This window comes from Mastigoproctus giganteus, chromosome 14 (genome assembly GCF_048544385.1).
Source record: "Mastigoproctus giganteus isolate SK-2022 chromosome 14, ASM4854438v1, whole genome shotgun sequence".
NCBI classification, from domain to species: Eukaryota; Metazoa; Arthropoda; class Arachnida; order Uropygi; family Thelyphonidae; genus Mastigoproctus; species Mastigoproctus giganteus.
In genome coordinates this window covers 96,050,704-96,064,180 of record NC_143588.1, presented here as the reverse complement: position 1 = coordinate 96,064,180, position 13,477 = coordinate 96,050,704, and the positions used below count along the sequence as shown (strand labels likewise).

Below are 13,477 nucleotides of genomic sequence, written 5' to 3'. Positions count from 1 at the left end.
AGGTGCTAGAAGTGGGTTCACTGGCTGATTTGCATGATAGAAAAGCCTGGAAAAACAGCCTTGATTAAATACCTCAGAAATTCCTCCAGTCATTGACAGGACTTCAACCCAGAACAAAGGAATGAAAGTGGAAAAACCAATATAAAGGATGTAAACTTGGAAAGGCAACCTGAAAAATATGAAATGCTCATTACAGGTTAGAGAGATGATACTACAATTAAATGAGTTGGGTAATTTCCGATTTCTCATTGTGCGATTTTGATGAAATTTGGGTTGGATCAACAAATCTTTCTAAAAGAGAAAAATATTAAAATGAAAATCTGTTATTTTGTCTTTATTCATCTTGAAGTGAAAGAATTCTGGTTTCACAAGAAATTTTTCACTTTAAGACAAAGAAAGCAGCACTTGTGCATTAATATCAATGGAGTCTCACACCATCATTTTAACCAACTAACAATGGGCCATTCAATTCAAGTAATTGCCAAGGAGTAGAATCATTCAACTGGCTCAGACCAGGCCATTTTGACTGAGGATATGGTCAAGAAGCAAGTGAGTGCAAAGTTTGTTCTGTGCATTCTCACTCAAGATCAATGACAGCATACAGTCCCTATTTTTTCTGAGTTGTTTGAGCAAAATGTGTCAGCACCCTGCATTTTTGACAAAAATTATTATAACAGGTGATGAGACTTGGGTGTATGGTATGACCAAAAGACTTAAGGTCCAAAGCTCCCAACAGGAAACAACATCATTACTAAGGTTAAAATCATGTGAAGGTCATGCTGACTGCATTTTTTGACGAGGGGATGTGTTATTTGAATTTGTTCTGTGAGGTGTCATTGTCATTGTTAATTCAGAATACAGTAAACCCCCGCTATTCGCGGTATCTGTATTCGCGGTTTCGCGTATTCGCGATCGCCGATTTAATATAAAATGAAACCTAAAAAAATGTGAATTTTAAAACGCCGTGAATATTTTCCGCCATAAAAAACATGGGCGTGGCTAAAATTATCTTTCCCGGTCAAAACAGCGCTCAGTGCTTGGGGGGAGAGGGGTGAAAAAATCGCGAGCGTGGATGTTTCTCGCTAATCCTTGTTCAGTATGTGTTAGTCATGGAAGGTTTCGTCGTTTGATTTTAATTTATATGTTTATAAATTGAATAAATTTATCAATTTATAAATTGATATGCTTACAAAAATGATAACTCTACCGTTTTGCAGTGTAAAACAGACTTTTTCGAGTGCATTAACGGAAGAAAGTGACTTTATTGTGGTCAAGTTCTTTCTAACCCCTACAAAAATATGGCTACGAATAAAAAGAGAAATGTGAAAATATCAAAGAAGGTGATGACACTAGCGAATAAAATTGAGTTATTAGACGAAATTTCTAAAGGTGAAAGTGTCTCCTCAGTGGCAAAACATTATAAAATCAATGAGTCAACAGTACGATCAATCAAGAAATCGGAAGAAAAAATCTGCCGTAGTGTCCGTGAAACCGCGCTAATTGCTTCAAAAATTTGCTCTGTAACTCGTGATGTTAAATTAAAAAAAAATGGAAAAGCTTTAAATCTGTGGATAGAAGACCGAATTCAAAATAAAATTCCGTTAAGTTCACTCATCATTCGTGAAAAGGCAAAACTCCTTTATCAACACTTTAGCGAAATTGGTGATAGCACTGGCAGGATAAGTTTTTTTGCTAGCAAAGGCGCTGATTTGAAAGATTTGTTTGAAATTTCTAATAAATATTACATTTAATATTAAATTGTTTCTTATTTTCATTTCGATGCCATATGCTTGCATTTCACTATGTACTGTCATGTACAGTCATATTATGAAGGTACATATAATACATACATAGACAAAATTTTAGACTAGTTTTTCTTATATATTTCATACTTTGGAACGGAACCCCTTTATTACTATGGGAGCCATAACTCAGTATTCGCATTTTCGGTATTCGCGACATTTCTCAGGAACGTAACCCCCGCGAATAGCGAGGGTTTACTGTACTACCAACAGGTTTTAAAATGGCTGAGAGATGCAATCCACTGTAAACAAAAAAAAAAAAAAAATCACCAAAATATGATGAAATGGTTGGTTCTAAAACCACAACAATGTAGCAAGTTACAGTCTCTCATTATCTGGAAATTTTTAACAGAAAAACATTCCCATCGTGCCACATTCGCCTTATATGCTAGATTGCGCACCACAAGACATGAAAGGAAAACTATCTGAATAAATTCAAAAAATCCAACAAACACAATGGACTGCCTAAGAGCATTCACAAAAAACTTCCAAAAATGTTTTGATCAGTGGAAAACATAACTGAAAAAGTTTGTGGTGACAGAAGGGAATTATACTAAAATTATAATTATAATTAAAATTATAATTATACTAAAAAATATTAACAATGTTAACATTTATCAATGAATAAATTTTTTGCAACATTCACCAAACTATTTAATCAAATCTTGTATACATATATGTAAGGCCTATACAAAACAAATATACAGTAAAAGTCGAAAATCTGGATGCCAGAAATCCGGACCACCCGAGAATCCGGACTTTTCGAAAACTCACAAACTTTTTAAATTTAGCAGACTTTTGTGTGTGTGTGTGTGTGCGCGCACATGTGTGAGCACCAAAGATGCCCAGCAACAAGTGAGCTCGCGGTCGCCATTTTGAAATGAACAATCAAACCATGGCAACGCTAAAATTTTTGTCCTACTCTTTCCATTTATATATATATATAGCATACGTATTTACAAGCCCATAATAATGGCTCCTAAAACAGATAAACTTCATAGTGTGAAGAGAAAGATCGGAAAGTATGGCAATTTCTGGGCCAATGCTTATTGCAAAAGCAAGGTCTTTTAAGGAGCAAATGATCATTGAATTAGCGTGCACATTTAGTGATGGATGACTTAGGAATTTCAAGACTTGTCATGGTATTAGATAGACCTATAAAGCTTTATAGATATAGACCTATATGACCTATAAAGCCCAAAAGAATGCTTGGACGGACAAAGATATATTTAGTGATTGGTTTGTTCATGACTTTGTTCCATCAGTTCATCAGAAATTGAGAAAATTGGGGAAGCCTACTAATACAAAGTGCCTGCTACTTCTTGACAACTGTAGGGCCCACTCGCATGAATCAAAATTAGTGTCTGATTGTGGAAATATTTTTGCATGTTACTTGCCACCAAATGTAACACCATTAATTCAACCCATGGATCAAGGAGTCATTAGGAACTTTAAATGTCACAACAAAAATGATTTTATGATGAAAATGATGCGTACGAATGTCGATCCTTCAGAATTTCAACGCAGTTTTACAATCAAAGATGCAACATTTTCTGCCCAACTTTTCTAGATTCTGTTGCAGTTGCATACCACTGTTATTTTCATTAACAGCTAGCCCTGTCATAAGCATCTGTCATAGCCCTGTCATATACTACTGTCATAAGCATCTGCAAACTTCAACATTAAGCTTGATATACCTTCATCAATATCATTGATAAATAGAGAAAACAACAAGGGGCCCAACACTGAACCCTCGGTGAATCCATTAATAACATTAGTCCACGAAGAGCAGTGTCCAATTGAATACCACTCTCTGTCTTCTCCTACTGAGCCATCCCTTTATCTATGTTTTGTACAAGTGTTCACAGGCCAATTTATTTATTTTTGTTCTGCGGACTTAAAAACTCAGAATAATAACTCGTAGGAGGGGAGGTATTACTCCCTTCACTCGAGATTACAGTGACTGGATAACTACAGCTATAACTGAAGATGCCTTTAAGAATTCCTCCCATCTCTGATAGAATTAAACTCATACCTCTCCAAACTAGTAACAAGTGGTGAACCTGCTATACTGTCATAAAGAATTGATACCACCTGAAAGATAGACAAGTCTCAAAAGAAACCAGGTGGAAACCCTTAGCAATTTCTAGCACTGCTTACAGATCATCTATCTCTTCAGGTGTTGGTAACACCTAGGATCCATCATACCTCTGACCCTTCAATCTTTGCTCAATTCAGATGTGTCAGGTTTCTCTTGAGCTACTGATAAATTGAAAACAACCAAACTGAAAGTTATTTCATCTTGGTGAAACCATTCATTTCCAACTTCATTCAAAAATGGATATCTATATACTACTGTCATAAGCATATAACAATCTGGAAGTCACTGCTTCAATTACGCTAGGTATAAAATCCTACCTAGGCTTCCTTTCTTATCTCTTGTGACCTTAAAGACCAGATGGCTGTTCTTATTGTGAATTAGCCTGTTAGTTATTTCATAATATGTATAAAGTAATGCTAGAAGCAAGCAACAAAATTCTGTTTTACAGCATAAAGGCAGTGATGCAACTTCTAATCTGCAATTTAATATTCTATGTTATATAAATATCAGAACCTATTTCTGTTCTTCACATATTCTTTGCATAACAATATATGCTATTGTTCTTTTGACCAAAAAATTATATTCAATATTTTAGACTGATTTTTTATTCTTATCTTAGTGTTTATATATTTGGTAGAGGTGGTATCCTAGCTTTTAACTACTAAAAGCTTTTGTCTGTTTGTTTGTTTGTTTAGGGGTTTTCTGGCATATCAGTCCACTACAAGAGTTTAACACTTTTTTTTTTTTTTTTTTGTTTTATAAAATAAAAGTAACTTTTCTGTTAAAATTATACTATTCAATGTTTCTTATGGTTTTTAATTTTTCACCTCCTATTTCAAGAGACATGAGTTGTTGTCTAGAATGGGTGAAAACAGTTTCACAACCAAAAAAAAAAAAAAAAAATCAGTTTCACAACTGAGGTTGTGAAACTGAGGTTGCCAATTAAGGAACATCGAAAAAGAAATCATACCCAAACATATTTTTATCATATCGCATGACATCATAGTTCCTATGATGATAAAATGATATGATAAAAGCACTATGTATTGTAGGAACTACAATATCATGCTAAATGATAAAAGCATAATGTTCTTATTTCTTTCCAAAAATTCCTTAATTGGCAACACTCCCTTGTGACCCCATTGTAGTTCCTACAATTCCACACAATATAATACAACAAATAAAATGTAGTTGAACAATCAGGATAAGTCTTCTGATCTTATCCTCTACCTATGATAGCTCTTATCGTACTTGTTAATGAAATTTAGTCTGTTTAATGGTCATCACACTTCTGGTTAAATGTGAAGGCTATGAATGCAATCATTCTATTAATATTATTTATATGTTGTGTCATTATTGTTTTTCTATTCTTTATACTGTACCAGCTTCATTTTATAAATATAATAAATACTGTTCAAACCTATAAATGATGTATTTTTCATATCGTTCTTTATTGCAAACAGATGGTGGTTGCATGTCATTGAAATCTAAATTAAGGGGTCATGGTAGAAAAAGGTTGCACACTCCTGGTTTATAACAGAAATGGCAAACTAATGACATGCGTCTCACAAGTGGGATCATTATATGACGTTTATTATATTTATACAATGAAGCTGGTACAGTATAAAGAATAGAAAAACAATAACGACACAGCATATCATATTAATAAAATGATTGCATTTAATTTGAAATGCAAACTTCACAGCCTGTACATTTAGCATTAGTAGAGGCATTTGATGCAAGAAAGCAAGCTTATGCAGCATCAGCAAAAAAAAAAAAAACACTTCCACTTCACCCCTCTGTTCGTTCAAAATACCTGTCCAGCTGAGCCTTAAACTTATTTAACCTATCAACTTCCACGACAAGGGATGGAAGTCTGTTCCACCAACCAACCACCCGCCGGCTAAAGGCAAATTTCCGCACGTCTATCCTACATCTGTCTTTCCTCAATTTGAATTTATGCCCTCTCAGGTGATTTTTCTGAGCGAGAGGAAGAATCCCATCAGCATTGAGCATGCTCAAACCATTCAATGCTTTATACACCTCTATCAGATCACCTCGCTGGTGCCTAGTCTCCAGACACTGTAATTTGCAAAACTTAAGCCTTTCTTCGTAAGAGCACCCCTTTGTTCCATTCACTAATCTTGTTGCCCTTCTCTGTACTCATTCCAGCAGCTCTACATCCTTCTTGAAATGAGGCCTCCAGACCTGTATACAGTACTCTAGGTGTGGCCTGACCATTGCCTTATACCAGGGAATAATCACCTCCTTATCCCTGCTAGAAAAATTTCTATATATCATCGACAATACACCATGAGCTACTCTTGCAGCCCGTCTGCACTGCTCAGAGAACTTCATATCTGCCTGCACAACCACCCCCAGGTCCCTTTCATTCTCTACCACTGTCAGTGTAGTACCACAGAGTTGATACGTTGCTCTGGGGTTGCTGTTTCCCATGTGTAGTACTTTACATTTGTCAATGTTAAACTTCATTTGCCACCTCTCAGCCCATCTGCTCAACCTTTCCAGATCCTGTTGCAGCAGCATAGTGTCAGTAGTGTCCCTGACAACCCTGCCTACCTTTGTATCGTCTGCAAACTTCGACATTAAGCTTGATATACCCTCATCAATATCATTTATGAATACAGAAAACAATAATGGACCCAACACTGAGCCCTGAGGGACTCCACTAATAACATTAGTCCACGATGAGCAGTGTCCATTGATTACCACTCTCTGTCTTCTCCCCCTCAGCCACCCCTTTATCCACAGCAGCAATTTGCCTCCAATGCCGCACTGCTCCAATTTGTGCAGCAGTCTTCCATGTGTAACAGTATCAAAAGCCTTTCTAAGATCCAAGTATATAATATCAAAGTTATTCCCTGCATCCAGTTCCTTTGTGACTGCATCATAGTATCCAATCAAATTGGTCAGGCAAGACTTCCCCTTAACAAAACCATGCTGTGTCCGAGCTATAGTTGAAGTCATGTCTAAATGATCCTGCAGTGCTTCTTTAACTAGTGACTCCATTAATTTTCCTGGAACAGAAGTTAAACTCACAGGTCTATAATTACTTGTGTCAGCCTTTGATCCTCCTTTGTGAATTGGGGTCACATTTGCACATCTCCAGTCTGTGGGTACCTCCCCTGAGTACAAGGAAGCTCTCATAATTATGGCTAAGGGTTTGCTTACTTCCTTTGCTGCCTCCTTTAATATAACTGGATAGATTCCATCCACCCCGGGTGCCTTTCTTGTGTTTATCTTCAACAATTTCTCCTCCACTTTACTCTCAGTTATTACAAGATTCTCTAGCTTACTGCTAGAGTTGAATACACCTCTGGCTTTCCCCTCGCTAAATAACTCCTCATGTGTGAATGTCGATGCAAAATATTCATTTAGTTTGTTAGCTGCCTGAGCAGGATCATCAACAGTTGACCCATCGATATCAAGTGGACCAATCTGATTCATCCCCTTCCTTCTAGATTTTACATAAATAAAGAACTCTTTGCTGTTTTTCTTTGCATCCCTTGCCAAACATTTCTCGTAATCTGCCTTCGCCTGCCTAACCTCCTTTGTAACTTGGTTACAGATCAACTTCTATCTATCATAGGCTTCTGTGTCATGCGTTAATTTGTATGTATCCCATGCATGTTTCTTCTCTGCCATATGCCTCATCAGACATCCATTTAGGCCTAAACCTTGAACAATATTTCTTAGTTGGTATGTAAAGCCTAGTAGCTTCCAAGATAAGTTCTTTGAATGCTTCCCATTTTGCATTTGCTGTTGGTAACATCATTAGTTGGTCCCACTGTATAGAATTTAAATACTGTCTCAGTCCATCGTAGTCGCCTTTACGAAAGCAATAACCCTTCCCTTTACCCCTAATGGTAGTTACCTCTTTGAGTAAATCCCACTTCAGCACACTGTGATCACTGCCACCTAGTGGTTCATTTATCTGCAGATTCTTAATGCATGAAGAATCACTGCTGATAATCAAATCAAGAGTATTACTCCCTCTAGTTGCCTCCCGAACATGCTGATGTAGAAAACAATCATCCAATAAATCCACAAAAGCCTTGCTAGTGTGTGAGTGACCAGCCCCCAAATTCCAGTCAATATCTGGGAAATTAAAATCTCCCATTATAAGACTCTCTGATTTACTGGCCCACTCTATTTCCCTGTACAGTTTCTTATTATACTCATCAGAGTCATTAGGCCTATAGCACACTCCTACTCTCAATTTTGATCTCCCAATGCTTATGTCACACCAAACTGACTCGACACCGCACTGTCCAGCGATGTCCACTGGCTTCACTTCCTTGGATTTTATGTATTTCTTAACTAATAGCATAATCCCTCCTCCCTTCCTATCCAGTCTATCCTTTCTGTAGACGTTGTACTCCCCAAATTCCAGTTCTGCATTCCTTATATCTGTGTGACACCACGTCTCTGATATCCCAACAATATCTGCCTTTGATGTTTTGAGCAATACCTCAAATTCATCAAATTTATTTACTAAACTCCTAGCATTGGTGTACACGCAAGTATACATGCACCTATTTCTATTCTTAGCTACCCTAACACAACCCATGTGTTTACTTGTACCGCAATGACTCCCAGCAGTCTCTGAAATATCCTGCATCTTGTTTTTCAGGCTTCTGCTCATTCCAATAGAAGCAGTGCAAGAATCTCTTTCACCTCTGCCAGTGGCTACTGTTAATCTATTCGTCTTTGTCTCCTCCCAAGCTAGCAGTTTTCTGACCCACCTAACACTGCCTCGATAGCATCAGCAAATATTCTTGCACCCTTTCTATTTAAGTGTATCCCAAAAAAATTCTACCCCTTGAGCCTTGCACAATCTTTCCAGGGCCGAATTGATCGACAAGGCTCTCATCATGTACTCCCTCCTATCGTGTCTGGGCAGAATTGCAGACACTTTCAAATTCAACCCTATTTCACAGCTTTTTTTCAACAGTGACCTATACTTGTTAAGCAATTCTGCCGGTCTCCTATTCTTGATATCATTAGTGCCAATTTAGCCAATTTAGCCAAAAATGTCCTAACCATTAAACAGACGGTTTCATTAACAAGTAAACATCATTGTGTGAATGCTCTGGATAATGTTTTCTTTGGTAATGAAGCAGTGTAGAAGAAAGTAACAAGATTTTCACTTCTGCAATTGCAGCACTTGGAAACTAAGTTTAAAGGATTACACCAATTGTGAATGGAAAGATGAGGTGGGGTAGTGTTGTTTTTTTTTTTTTTTTGGCTGATGCTATATAAGCTTGTTTCCTTGCATCATTTACCACTACTGATACTAATAACACTAAAAATACAATGAAGAATAACACTAAGGGTGGTTTCAACATCTGCAATGGTCTTCAAACACTAGAAAAGGAGCTGGCCCACTTCATATTCATGGAAATACAAGAGTAGAATAACAATACACTAATTAAGCCATTAAACTTGGCTTAGCATCAAAAGCCAAACCAACAGTTAGTTCAAGTTATATTAAGACCATATTCCTGAATATTCCTGAAATTTTCAATATTGATTATAGAAGAAAAATAAAGATGCTAATTTTTTTTTTTTTTTTTTTTTTGTTAGTTGTTGGCGCATCAGCTTCTATGGCCATATTGCACCTCCCAAAGTTTTTTGCATTTTACTGTGATCCAAGCCCGAGGAGGGAATCGAACCTGCGACCTTTGGGTTGCCAGGCAGGCCTTTACCTACCTGGCTAGCCCGGTCGGCTTTAAGATGCTAATTAGCCATTAATTTTATCAAAAGTGTTCAACATTTTGAGTTGAAATAATTTTACCAGAATCAGTCCGAGATGTTTCACGATCGAGATCTTTTATAATGCCAGCTAATATAACCATCTGCTGATCTCCAAGACTATATCTAAATGAAAACAAAATAAAAACCTGTATTACTATAACAGTAAAGGTTAAAATGATGTTCAAATTATTTATTAATATAATGTAATATTCTAAACTGTATAAAGTTCAGGGCAAAAATCCACCTGATATACAATTAGAAGCAACTTGGCATTTTGCAAAAATTTTTCAATATATTTATGCAATGGTCAATAATACTATAGGTAATATAGTTAAGTCTAAGGCAAAAGCTTCAAGTTATGAAGGCTATATAAAGTCATTATACATATTGAGCATAACCTCTTTCTGCATATAGAAGGAGCTAACCCAGTCAATGAGCAAACTAAAGTTTGCTACTTAGTGCATTGATCTGATATTGCGGAGGCACTTTGCCACAGTGGCTTGGTATTGCTCTACTCTAGATAAAAGATACTGCTACAACAGAGAAGTGTTATTTAAAGTGAATGTCACTACCCAGATACAGGTTTCAATCCATATTAGGATCTCATCAGTGGGCAAGTAGGCACTCTGTAGACCCAAAAAACACACTGATGAGATATCGCCACAATATGTGAAATGCGAGATGGTGCAGTAAGAAAAGACATCAATAAGTCTAGGACAAAAGCCATAAGCTAAGAAAGTCATTTTATATGTCAGGCATAGCCTCTTTCTGTACATAGCTATGAACAAACTAAGATTTGCTACTTAGTGCATAAATCTCATGTTGTGGAGACACTTTATGGTTGCCTTGGTACTGCACTACTTTAAATATAAGACTACTCTAGTAGGGAAGTATATTGTTTTCATTTAAAGCAATACAAATGAGATTCCAAAAAGGCCAGAAAGTCAAGTCTGGGTAATGGTATACACTTTAAATAAAAACAATATACTTCTCCATGGAGAGCAGCACCTTGTGGCTAAGTGACTCCACAATTTGAGAATTTATACTGTCCATTAAAAACATTATGATTGCCCCCCATGTTTTAGGAATAGCCCATTCTTTTCCATCCTGGTGGCATGTGTTGCAATGAGAACTGGTAAATGTGATACTGCAAATTCGTGGCATGCAGTCCATATAAAGTACTTGATCAACATGGGCAAAGGACGTGATCTAACGAAATCAAAAGGGAGGGGGAAAAGTTGTTGAAAGAAATGGCAAGTGCCACCATGCCTCACCAATGATTGTGGTGAACATAGGATGATAGACAGAAAACAGTGTAACAGCTGACAATGGACTTTAACCACAGGAAGACCATAACCGATTGAACTCTCCTCTGTAGGTGGCATTCATGATAGGTGACTTATGGTCACCTATCATGAATGCCACCAACATTTTGAATCTAAATGGTATCACTGACAACTGGGGGAGAAAAATTGTCATTTCCAATGAATCACATTTCCTACTATGTCATGTGGACAATAGATGGAGGGTATGGTGGCAAACTACAGAAGGGAATCACTCCAATAGCATGGTCCAAAATAAACAGGCAGGTGGCAGTAGTGTTTTGGTTTGGGATTTTTATTGTAAATCTCTTGGAGCCCTCATACCCTCAGACTACACTCTGAATACTAAAAATTATTTCTCCAGTGTGGTTGATAGAGTATACTACATGACTGTCTTTTCAATTGTGTACAGGTGGTTCCAGCAGAATAATGGCTACATAGCAAGCACTGTTTGAGAGGTTTTGTTTTTTATGAAAATCCCAAACGAGAGGTATTGGAACCTATAGTATTTAGTACCGTGCATGGGTTGGAGGTTGAGAAGACAAAAGAAGATATTTGTTGAAATTAGACTTGAACTTCTGTACACTATTTCAGGAAATACGTATGAAGGAAGGTTGTTCCAGAAAACGGCAGTTGAATGAATAAACAAGGAAGATGAAAAGTTGGTTCTGTGAGTTTGAAGTTGGACGGAAAATGTTGGCTTGTGGCCGCATGTGTTCAGACTGTTTTGAAAGAGAGAGTGGGAATTATAGAAGCCAATTCAGAAGAACAGTGCCTGTGGAACTATATGTAGAAAAGGCAAGCAGCAGAAACAGTACATCTATGAGACAGAGTGGAGAGACTCTGTTAGAGATGAGTCATTAATTAACCTAACTGCTTCTGAATGGAATCAAGAAGCCTTAGAGGATTTGGGGGCACCGTGCCAGACATTGGGAACAATATTCCATGGTAGGGCAGATTTGCAATTTACCAGAGTGAACAGCTGTTTGGAAGAAAAGTAACGCCAAGGGCGAAAGAGAAAACCAAGTGTTTTAGATGTATTTTAGATATATCATTTTGCCTAGTAATCTGAGTGTCACCAAAGACATAGGAGCAGAAGAATCCTTTTTGCGAGATATAAGACAGGACTGAATTTTAGAAGGATTGAAATCAACTAAGTTGTCTTTGTCGCACTGGAGAATTACCTAGAGATCAGCATTTAAGGAATTGGTAGCGGATATTCGAGAAGTTAAAGCTGATTGAGCAGGGCAAGGTTTCTCAAAATGGAAAGTGGAATGCAATGTGCTATCATCAGCAAAACTATGAATAGGATTTCCGATGAATGGAAGGTCATTAATATACAAGAGGAAAAGAGTGGAGGAAATAACTGAACCTTGGGGAACACCAGCATTAGTGCAGAAGTTAGAAGATAGAGAGCCATCTGCCATCACCCTCACTGAGCAGTCAGAGAGAAAACTGGACAACCAATTACTAAAAAAAAAAAAAAAAAACAGTTGAAAAACCATAAGATGGAAGCTTGTTTAGAAGACCTTTATGTCAAAATACGATCAAAAGTCTTTGAGATGTCAAGAGCAACTGCTTGTGTTTCACCAAAATGTTTCCATTGAATTTATCCATAAATGGGTAACATAAGCCAGTAACACCTGTGGATCAACACTGACGACATCCATACTGGTGATCGTTAATCAGACGGAAGGTTTCTAGGTAGTTTAAGAGTTGGCAGTTAATTGATTTCTCCATTACTTCAGAAAGAGTGGAAGTAATTGCAATGGGACGATAATTGGATGGGAGGGATTTGTCACCCTTTTTAGGAACTGGCTATGTATGAGTAAATTTCCAAGCAGAAGGAAAAACACCATTGAAATAAGAAAGTAAAGTAAAAAAAGGAGGCAAAGAACAGGAGTAAGTTCAGAAGCGCAGGTTTTGAGAACAAGCGGAAGAAATACCATCAGGACCTGGAGCTTTCTTAGCATCAAGATTTGTCAAAATCCTTCCGACATCCTTTTGACGGAAGATAAAAGGAGGCATTGAATGGAGAGTGCTGGAAATGGTGGGAGGTGTTTTACCAAGATCCTTAATACATGAGCGGGAAGAAAAATGGGATGCTAGCAGGTCAGCTTTATCCTTGGCTGGAGTGACAATAGAACCATCTGGTTCTAATAGAGGTGGGAGCAGAGATGGGCAAAAGTTGTGGCCAACAGCTTTGGCAAGAGACCAGATTGCTCGGCTACCAAAAGGGCAAGAAGCAACGTTTTCTACTCTTAACATGTTGAAAATTTATTTTTATTTATTTATTATTTTTTTTTTATGAAAACGTCAAACATGAGAGGCATTAGAACCTATGGTACTTAACAGACATGCTTGGGTTGGAGGTTGAGAAGATGAAAGAAGATATTTGTTGACATTAGACTTGAACTTCTGTAGACTGTAATTTTCAGGAAATACATATGAAGGAAGGTTATCCCAGAAAATGG

The 13,477-nt window shown here is 37.2% G+C and overlaps 1 protein-coding gene across 1 annotated transcript in view; it reads right to left on the bottom strand.

Moving 5' to 3' along the window:
- Window positions 1-13,477, bottom strand: part of poe (E3 ubiquitin-protein ligase-like protein poe) — an 849,790-nt gene that overhangs the window by 665,620 nt on the left and 170,693 nt on the right. Inside the window, exon 14 of the mRNA XM_090388478.1 lies at window positions 9,722-9,804. Coding sequence (XP_090244604.1) covers window positions 9,722-9,804 — 83 coding nt within the window. The remainder of the gene's footprint in view (window positions 1-9,721; window positions 9,805-13,477) is intronic.